General features: G+C 41.7%; 1 protein-coding gene across 1 annotated transcript in view; it reads right to left on the reverse strand.

The window, feature by feature from the left end:
* The window catches only part of AMMECR1 (AMMECR nuclear protein 1), a 184422-nt gene extending 173830 nt beyond the window's left edge, over nt 1–10592 (reverse strand). Inside the window, exon 1 of the mRNA XM_007952592.2 lies at nt 10123–10592. Coding sequence (XP_007950783.1) covers nt 10123–10592 — 470 coding nt within the window. The remainder of the gene's footprint in view (nt 1–10122) is intronic.
* Between the last annotated feature and the right edge of the window lie 10 nt (nt 10593–10602).

The raw sequence follows: 10602 nt of genomic DNA on the forward strand, positions 1-10602 counted from the left end.
ATTTGGGGTTTTGTCCACTTCTGTATCCTTCCCTTCAAGGCTCAGGGGTCCAAGATTATCTTCTGTGTCTGTGTTAATTGGTTTCCCTTTCTTTTTGTTGAAGAGGGTCTGTGCAGTCCTTCTGCCTAGTCCGCCATCTTGCCGGAACTCTGCGCATTTGTTTTTGATGTTTTTATTTTTTCTTTCTGTATTTGTTTCTGATATGAATAATTACCTTTAACATGAGTTCCATAGCCACTGGTTCTAAAGGAAGGACACCTAGGTTTGTATGATGTAAAATGTGCCTCTTGGAGCAGTCCCACTCCAGCCCATGCACTCAGTCTCCCTTTTCTGCCCTAAACGCAGACTTTACCTCACTGGGCTACAATCCCATTTTTCTCCCTCCCTGATTCCCATGTGCCTTCTATTCCTGCCTCTGGTCCTGAATGACTCTTTCTCCATGCAGCCAATGCTTTCAGTGTGGCAGTGTAGAAGACTAACTTTCTGTAAAACAACTTGCCAGGCAAGGCAATACTTTAGAGGAGTTTGTAGAGTAAAACACATCCCAAAGCACATATGACCACATTAGTGTCAGAGAAACAGAAGCAGTATCTTTCCCATTTGTTCCGTTGAGTGTCTTTTACATTGACAAGTAGAAGAATGTGGGGTAGGTGGATGTGTGAACTGAACACAAAATTTTAACCACTGACACCCGTGTACCTACTCCTAACATCCAAGAGCTGTTTCACCTAATCAAGTACCTGGTCAAATCCATGGCAAGTTTTGTGTTTGCCTGTTTTTGGTTTAATGCCGGGGGAATTAGGGGAAGCCTTGGCAAGGTTTTTTTTTGGATTTTTGTTTGTTTTGATTTGATCATGGAGAGTTTATGAAACATGTTGTGGACAGTACTATAAGATGGGAAAAGGTCAGAAGACTTCATGAGATTCTTCTTTGGTGAATAAATCACCAGCATCATCTTCCACTTACCATATGTATTTTTAAGGATACCAAAAAGCACCCACCTCATCACTTACCTCACCCCGTTTGAAATCAGTGTACAAAGGCCATTTGCCTTACTGAAATGAGTTAAGTACTGAAGTCTATGTTTTACCATTAGATAAGTTATTTGCACCCCAAACCACCTATACCTAACCTTGTGGTTGGTAGCCTACTCCAAGACATAGTAATGTCATAGAGAAGTACTCTAATGTGACTAGGGCCTAAGTATTTATTGAGGGTTCGGGTAACTGGGCAGACATTTTGTTGGACCCATAAGCTGATACCACTAAGATCAGTTTTCATAGATTACATTTTATGAGAATGACTCAAAGATCCACTAACACCTGAAACAAAGCAGAGAATCTGGTGTTAGCACCTTGCAGCAATCCAAGATCCCAGTAGAAGATAGGTTACTAGAATTGTGTATGTTATGCTTACAGATCACATTGGAAATATATACGATGGCAAGGTGAACTACATAGGCTGTTAAGTCAGTCTCATTACTTTCCATTACTAGATCTTCTCGCAGGATATTGCATAATACAGTCAACTGTGCTCTCTCAGTATTGCATGTGGCTTTGGGTCACAGTGAGGATTATCTGTAAAATGAAACAGATAGGGGAAAGGCAACAATCTTCAAGACCATCACAGACCTTATTGAAAGCACTAATATTAGTAGGCCTGGACTTGAGTAGAATTTTTCACATTTGCCTATCCACTGAAGACTGCAAAGATCATAAGGCAACACGGGATCCGCTCAATTGATAACATCTATCCTTCACTGTCCAGCAAAGCTGCAAAATAGATCCAGCTTGATTCGATCTATTTTACTTTCTAAGCTTGAGGACATAGAATCTAGGACCCAGTATCAGACAGCAATTTTAGTCCTTCAGAAATGTCCTTTAATTCATGTTCTGATGCTACAAGTTCCTGAGATAGGCCTCCATAAGGCTCTATTTTGCTGAAGGCTGTGCTGTAATATACACATAAGAAAATGTAAGAATCACAGACTGCTTTACAAAATGATAAACCTGAAGATTGCAAAAATGTATACACTAAGGAAACCCAACATTCTGTCAGGTATTTTTACCAGCAATACAAAGCTGCAAGCTATCACTGATCTCCACCCATCTGAGCAGTTCCAAGTCACAATTCAGATTGAGGGGAGGCTGGAGTAATCCCAAGAAACTAACCAAAAAATGTCACGGTAGCTCTGTTGCTGTCTCTCTCTGTGGTTCTGCTAATTCAAAAAGCAAAGACATCAGATGACTGCCAACATTTAGAAACTACACATATTCAGAAATCATTTCACCTGTCCAACTATTTGTTTCTTCCCATTTCCCCCTATGGTTTTCAATGACACTACTATCCTTCTCATTCCCCAGGCTTACAACTTCTGAATCCTGTTCAAAGCCTCTCTCCTTTTCACTTCCCCTAGACAATGGAAATTTGGTAGGTTCCCCTTTTCTGCAATGCTTTACTCACATGCAATCACCTAATTTCAGGTTCCCATTCCAAAGCTGTCCCAGCTATCTTTATACTTGATCCAAATTCTATACACCAGTATGTCTTCTCCTTTCTCTCAAATTAGATACAGTTGGGCCTAGGTGAAGAGGGGGAGGGGAGGGCTCTTATGCTTGTGATCAAATTTCATAGCCAATCCAACAGAGAGCTGTTTAACAAACTTTTCCTGAGCACAAGAATAGCTAGGCACAGAGCCAAGAAAAGAAGAGGCAATGATGGAAGCCAAAAAACAGGTGAGCTGCAATCTTTCCACTCCCACACAAAACCTGGCCCTGGAATGCGAGTCCCTGCATATGCTGATAACTCCTTCCAATTCTTGATTTTGCAATGTTCCTATATTCATAAACTCTGCCCCTGGAGTGGCTTCCCCACTTTTCCAATACAAGTTTTCCTAGTGCCCTCATAACCTTAAGCCTAGCCTGTCTTCCCTACCTTGAGATTCTACTCCTTCTGGTTCATCTTACATTCTAGAGTACTCTCCTGTAACTAACTATTGCTCTTTCGCTAATACAAGAAACCATAATCAGGTTTTATCTGGCATTCCCATAGGGTTCCTAACACAAAAGGCTACTTTTAACTTCCTTAACATTGTATGATTTTAGAGACCAGAGTAAAGGGAGTGGTGTGAAGAATGCTGAGAGTGCAAGTTGCTGACTGAAGACAGCTGCTGGGAATCCCCAAGTTCTGTGGCAAGGGGTGTGGTAGTGACAGCAACCGGTTTGAGGACAACCAACTAATAGTTCAAGATCTATTGGTCATAGACTCGTCACCAATAACCCCTGCACCCTTTCCATCTAAAAACTTGACTCAAAAGTTATCACCTCCCAAAACCCTTCTCACTGACCACTCCTTTATTTCATGTGATTTTTCTACTTATGTATCATATTTTCTCTGTATCTTATTAATCTATAAACTTGTCTATCTTGCTTTGTAAGTTTTTTAAGGCCTGGCCAATCTACTTCCGTAGAGATGAAGCCTCGAAACCTAAGGAGGGGTTGCTACAAGTTGAATCGACTCAACGGCAGTGAGTTTTGAGTTTCTGTATTTGTAGGAGCTCTGGTGGTGTAGTGCCTAAGGCATTTGATTGCTAACCAGAAGGCTGGCGGTTCAAACCCACCAGCCACTCCTCGGAAGTAAGATTGGTCAATGTACTTCCATAGAGATATTGTTGTTGTTATGTGCCATCGAGTTGGACCCGACTCATAGTGACCTCTCCTTAAATCTGTACAGATACTGTCTTGGAAACTGAAGGAGGGGTTGCTATGGGTCGAATCGACTCGACATCAATGAGTTAGGTTTTTGGTTTTGGTTTCTGTATTTGTATCAGATCTTGAACAAGACTAAGTTCTGTGAGGATAAGATTATTTCTTTTAATTCTCTGGTTTCTAACCATGGAACTCAGCACAATGTGTATACTAAAAATTAACAGTAGTTTTCCTTGCACCCCCCCCCCAGTGGCATATAATTTCCACTCAGCTGTTCAACACTAACATTTTTAAGATCAAGCAAGTTTGAAAGTATGATACATTAAGAGCTGTAGAAAATATACCCACACTTGACACAAAAGATGCCACTTATAGTTGGACCAAACATAAAATGTGTTCCACCCAACCAACTATACTATTACACCACACTTCTTCCCTTGGGCTCTTTTCTTTATACTACCAAAGCTTGTGGCTCAGTTCTGCTCTTAGCAACACGACAACTACAGAAGCTCAACTCTAAATAAGTTTACTGTTGGGAATCTACTCTTCCCACCTACACAACCACTGCCTTCCCACACTGTACTCAGTGTCCTGTGAGCAACTGCCCAATTACTGAATGTAGAAAGACAGCTTACACATTGAAGGTCCATTCTTGGCAGCCCCTTGCTTTTACTGTTGGTCCCCCACTTACTTAGCTTAATTGATTCAGAACAGTATCAAAAAGAGACATTATTGCACAAGGTCCAAAAAAAAAAAAGAGAGAGAGAGACTATTTAAGAAAATTTAAATGTAAAAGCCCTGGTCATTGTGCTGCTTTAAAACAGGCAAGCATGTGTGACATAAGAGAGCAGAATAACGCCTATTGAAATCTGGAAAACTCAGGAATTTTGACTGTTCTCATGGTACGAGTTTTAGTGTTTCACACATATACATTCTCAAAAAGTAAAATGATCTATAAATGGGGAGTGCAACTGGCTTCAAAAATATAATGCATTGCAGCAAAAGGTTATAGTGTTTATAACACAAATACGGTTTCAAAAATTGTAGTTTGTAAAAGACAACAATGTGAATGAGAAAACCAACTCAGGCAGGAGTTAACAGAGCATTTTTCACTTTTTCACACTGGACTAAGAGATCCAAGTAGAGATTCTTTCTTGGCTGCCACCCACTAAGGGACCTGAATGCAGCACAAACACAATTCATAAGCAAGAAAAAAGTATGGGCTAAATTACCACTCTACTCCCGTTAACCATATGGGAGAGAATGGAAAACAAGCACTGAGTTTCTCTTTTTAACTAAATATACCTTGCCCTATATACACCTTTATGCACGGATATAAAAATAATTTTGTAGTTTATAGTTCTACACCCTTCCATTTCAGTCACTGACAGTTTTCAAAGCATAAATGACAACTGAGGACGTGCCTGCCTTCTTTTTCCATCATGAAGATAGGACACTAGATTGCCTTCCAGTGGAAATCAACATTGTTGAAAACCCACCCATAAATAATACCTTTAAAAGGGCATCACGTCTTCCAGTGTTGTTGTTTTGTTTGTTTGTTTTGCTTTGCTTTTAAGAAAAACGATACATTATGACCAGAGACTGGAAAGCAGTACTGTTCTTTTCAGGTAAATAGGGAAATCTGTAATGGCCTAGTAGCACCATCTGCAATAGACAGATAGACCTTCCAGCGATTCTAATCGGTCTTCATCAACAAAGACATAATAGAACTACAATAGCTTGTGTTTCAAATGCTGATTTAATATCGCTTTGACCTGAGCTGCATTATCAAATCATCTTTTTTACTAACATGCAATAGGATCGTTACTGTTCTGATGAAATGAAGTGCCCATCTCCCTGCCCTAGCACAATCCAAGTCCTCCCAGGCACATTGACAAATAGTAATTCGACTACTATGGCAAGACAAGAAGAGTTAACTCTTCAAACAGTTGATCTGAGTCTCTCAAAATCTGCAAGTTCAGGAGAGGATTTTTAAAAAATATTTTTTTTATTCATCTCAACGTGAAAAAAAAACACACTTATTGATGTTTCATATTAAAATATCTTCTATGTGCTATGCTCAGTACAAAATGTAGTATTCCGTTAACTTCAAAAGGGGTAAGATGACTAAAATAAAAAGTTCATGAGATGTGGCACCCAACACAGTATTGGAGGTATGAGACTGAACAGTCCCCGTGCCTTAGTAGGATCCTTTTATATTTATTTGTTAATGAGGGAAAATTCTTAAAATGCAATCCAGCAAGCCTAAGTAAAAGCTTTTCAGATTTTAGCACATGTTATTTAGCGAACTAATCATAAAAGCATTTTTTATGGTAACAGAAGGGGGCTTTACTTATTTAAATCAATATAATTCATTTCAATGTATCATCTTTGTCCTGTTTTTCACCTCTAAAATGTGTCCCTCACATTTAACAATTTCTGAAAAAGGACCTAAAACCACACAGCAAGGTTGCCAAAAGTCACTCCCATCCCTATACTCGGACTGAAACCATCCCAAGAACCTCAGCCTTTCATGCTGTTGGCAGCACTCAATCTCCCTGGTGCAAAGTTAGAGAGAACATGATAAATGATAGTGACATAGAAGCAGCAAGTTTTCTGCTGGAAACTGACAGGGAAAACTGCCATTTCTTTACAGTCAGTGGCTAAAGTCCTTATTCAAGTCCTCACTATTCTCCAGGCCAGTACTTGTGAATGTGTGGTCCTAGGAACTGTAACATCAGCATCACCAGGGAACTTGTTAGAAACGTAACTTCACAGCCCCACCCCAGACTGACTGAATCAGAAACTCTGGGAATGGGGCCCAGCAATTTGTGCTTTAACAAGCAGTACAGGAGATTATGATGCACTGAAGTTTGAGAACCAGTGCACCTCAAACTTTAATGTGTGTCAGAATCACCTGAGGGAGCTTGTTAAAATGCAGGTTCTAATTCAGCAGCTCTGAGGTGGGGCCTCGGAAAGCCTATGTTTCTGACAAGTTCCTAGGTGATGTTTTCTGCAGACTACACTGCAAGCGTTTCCCAAACTGGTTGTTTACCAAAATTACCTAGGGTGCTCATAAAAAATACAGATTCCAAACTCCCACCACACACCAAATTCATCAGAATCTCAGGAGAAAGGCCTCGTAGAATAGAAACTGTACTTCTCAGGCTCAGCTGTGCCTTAAAATCATCTGGGGAGCTTTGAATCATCCTGATGCCCAGGTCCCACCCAAGACCAATTAAATCAGAATCTCTAGCAGTGGGACCCAGGCATCTGTATTTTAAAAAACTCTCCAGGGATTCCAGTGTGCAGTCAAGGTTGAGAACCACGGCTCTACAGTCGAACCGGCTCATCACCTGCCATAGGTGGTCCCTTAGTAAGTAGCAGTTTCCTATAAAATGGCTCTCTTGGCTCCCTGGCATATAATGCAAGAGCTAGCTTTGCATATTAAAATGCACCTAAAGTTATGTTTTTGTTTTTTAAGCATGTCTCGAACCTTATATCTGTGAGCAAAAAAAAAATCCTATACAACTGAAACCTAGGCCTCAGTAATGCATTCCCAGCTTTTAACACAAAGGTTACCTGTCTTCTGTTAGACAAGTTTCCAACGTCCTTCAAAGCTCTAGCTATTGCTACCTGCTTGCAGTAGGGCAAGTACTCCCAAAGACAGCAGCAACAGGGAAGAATTTTTATCCCTGTAGCCTGCTCATGTATTGACCTTCCCTCCAAAACCTGAAATAAATAGATCCCTTGATACTGCTAATAACCTTTCAGAGTGGAAGGGTAACTGATGAATCTAGAGCTTCTAAACCTAAACAAGGCACATTTCACCAGTTGCAGACATTCTGACAGAAAGGTTTTAGAAACTGATGAAAATGGTGTGATATTACATGGGAGAATTGTTGAAAGCACACCTTCCGGAGCAAGGCACGACTTGAAACATTGTTACTCCTTACAGGATAAAATACGTCTATTTGTGTTTTGTTGCACACTGCATAAAGCTACTCTAATAAATGCACAGTACTATTAAAGATTCAAACCGAATGAAAAATGTGTGGTGGATTAGTTGTTTCACTACCATAATCATACACTCCTTTTAGGAAAATTTCCTGAATTTTTCACAGTACACCTGAAAAATGACTTTTACATAAATGAAAAATAAAACTTCTACTGCAGTTCTCTTTCCACTTAAGTGAACTTTCATCCCCCACCCGCTTGGTCATGTTCAGTGTCTACTCTAAACTAGCTTGTTTTATAGATTACATGACACATTCAAGGCCTGCTAATCTATCATAATTATTATTCTTCCACCACCACTTCAACATAGCTACGGTGGTCAACAGTGTGTTTTATTTATCTGTTCGATTCCAGTTATAAATACATTAAAAAGAAATCCAGTGGCCAGAGTATTAGAAGAGAAATAATACCTAAATACTTGTGCCAAACAGCCACTGCTAAATGACATTTTCAAAAGCATTTTCTGTACTAACTGGTCAAGCTCACGTTTCCTTTAAAAAATTCTTGTTATATTCATTCATTTAACCCAAACTCACTTTAAGATGTGTGAAAATGGCACCTCCTGAAAGTGTGTTCTCATATGCTTTGGAGCAATGGAGCGTGAATACTAAAACAGCCTTGGCCAAACTCAGGTAATAGCTCAAAAACTAAGCAGGAGGGGATGTTTACAGTCTCATGACTACGTAGAGCCAACCTAAGTATCAGCCCATAACTGGTTTTAATGCATCTTAGGCATCTAAGAGAAGGCAGAAAAGACAAAAATAATTGAGTCAAGTTAACAGGTATTTCATAGATTTTTGCCTGGCAGTCTTTTCATAATGAATTTTACTTCTTGAGAACCACAAAATACACTGGCTAAGTAAAAGTGTGGACTTAATATTTCAGTTCCTAGAGTGAGCACTATGAAATTTCTAAGGATATGTATTTGACAAAACCTGTATCCCCTTTCATATATTCCTCATGAACCAATGCCCAAAGATAAACCAAGTTGGAAGGAAAATCACAGACCACAGAGGAGTCATACAAAATTAAATACATTTTAAAGTATCAAAGCCAAAGAAAACAAACAATACAAATTTACAATTTCCAGGACACTTTATTGCAATTTCCACTTTACATATTAATGTAATATTTTTAGACTAGACAGAAGCATTTCTACTTATACAGTAGTAGTCCAATCCCCTAATCTCACAAAAATGAAAAGCAGTTTAAAGAGAACATCAGTTCAGGTATTTATGATATGGGGGACAAGGGGCCCTTGTCGTAGTTCAGAAAAGGGTTAATGCTTTGCAATATGAGATTCTCTGCAATTTCTCTCTATTATTTTTCTCATAATAAAAACAATCTCCCTCTTTCTCATCTTGTCCTTCCTTGCTCTTTACATTCTGTCTAGCGTTTAAGTCAAAAAGTCAGTTTACACATTAAAAAAAAAAAAAAAATGCCCCACCTCCTACACATCCAAATAGACAGGGATTAGAATTAACCTGGCTTTTCACTGTAACAGTCTTATGCTCAACACTTTCAACCACAGAGTTGAAGGGTAAAATAATTAAAAGTAGGAAACCATAAAAATTCCTACGCATTCACTGTTGGGAATGTTAAGATAGTTCTCAAGTCGTCAAGCATAACAGATTTCTTCAAAGTGAAGTTGGCACAAAAGCGAATGCACGCTTAATGTACAAACTGACAGTGCCTCTATGGGGACAGCTCTCACTTTGAATGAGCTGTTACCCAGACAGTGGAATGAAAAAAAAAAGAGGTCTCACTCTTCAAACGTGAGAGAGCCGGCGGTGCACTTCACTAGAAACATTTTAATGGGTAGGCTCAGATAAAAATAGGTAGTAAGGGGGAAAATGTGTTTTAAAAAACCTCCCCTCTCCATCGGCAAAGATGGGCAACCTTCTTCTAAGCTCCGGAGCTAAGTTCCATCACTAGCAGAACAGAAGTTGGATAGTTGCTATTCCCCCTCCTCCTGCAATGGGATAGTACTCTCCATGTGCAAGGTACGCGGGGCAGGAATCCTGGTGGGGCTTTCACAGGGGGTCATGGAAACCCAAGTGAGAAGAGGTCAGCCCCTTGAGTCATCCAGATCGCCAAGACTAGGGCGGGACGGTGGCGAAGGAGAGAAGGAAAGGGTCAAAACTCCTCAAAGTTATGGCAAAGAGAAAGCAAAGCTCTCTGGCAGCCAGTGGGCCATCCCTTGCAGCAGCACCCCGCTCCAAGTACAGGGTGCTTCCCTCGGAGGGCAGAAAGCACCGGGTGCCCTTCGGGCGAGTGGCTCCGGGGAGCCGGGCAGCGGCAGGGGCAGCTGCGGGCGGGGAGGAGACTCGTACTTTGCCTCAACTCTCAGCCCCATCCCGAGCGCAAGGGAGAGGGCGGCGGAGGGCACGGTACTCACTAGGGCTCGTTGGTGAACCGGGGGGTCCGGGGCTGCTGGTATCCGTACAGGTGACAGTAGAGCACATCGAAGCAAAAGCAGCACATCTCCGCTGACACCACCATCTTCCGGGAACCGGGAGATGAGGACGAGGCGGCGGACGAAGAGGAGGGCGAGCAAGAGGTGGCGGCGGCCGGGGTAGAAAGTAGGGTCCCCACTCCGCAGCCCGGAGGTGGCGACAGGGAAATCCCCCCGCCGCCGCCGCAGCCCTGGGGGGGAGAGACGGTACAGCCGCTGCCGCTACCTCCTCCGGTCAGTCCTCCCAGACCGTTGAGCCGCGGACCGGCGCCTCCTAGTCCCAGCTCCCCTGCTCGGCACTGGCTCTCTCCGCTACAGTGGGAGGAGGAGGAGGCGCCACCACCGCCACCCGAGCCGGAGGGGGGCGAACTGGACAGTTTCTGCTTCTTCACCCCGCAGCAACCCGCCGCCATCTTGGAACAG

Source organism: Orycteropus afer, unplaced genomic scaffold (assembly GCF_000298275.1).
Source record: "Orycteropus afer afer isolate SDZICR_OR568_19922 unplaced genomic scaffold, OryAfe1.0 scaffold00352, whole genome shotgun sequence".
NCBI classification, from domain to species: Eukaryota; Metazoa; Chordata; class Mammalia; order Tubulidentata; family Orycteropodidae; genus Orycteropus; species Orycteropus afer.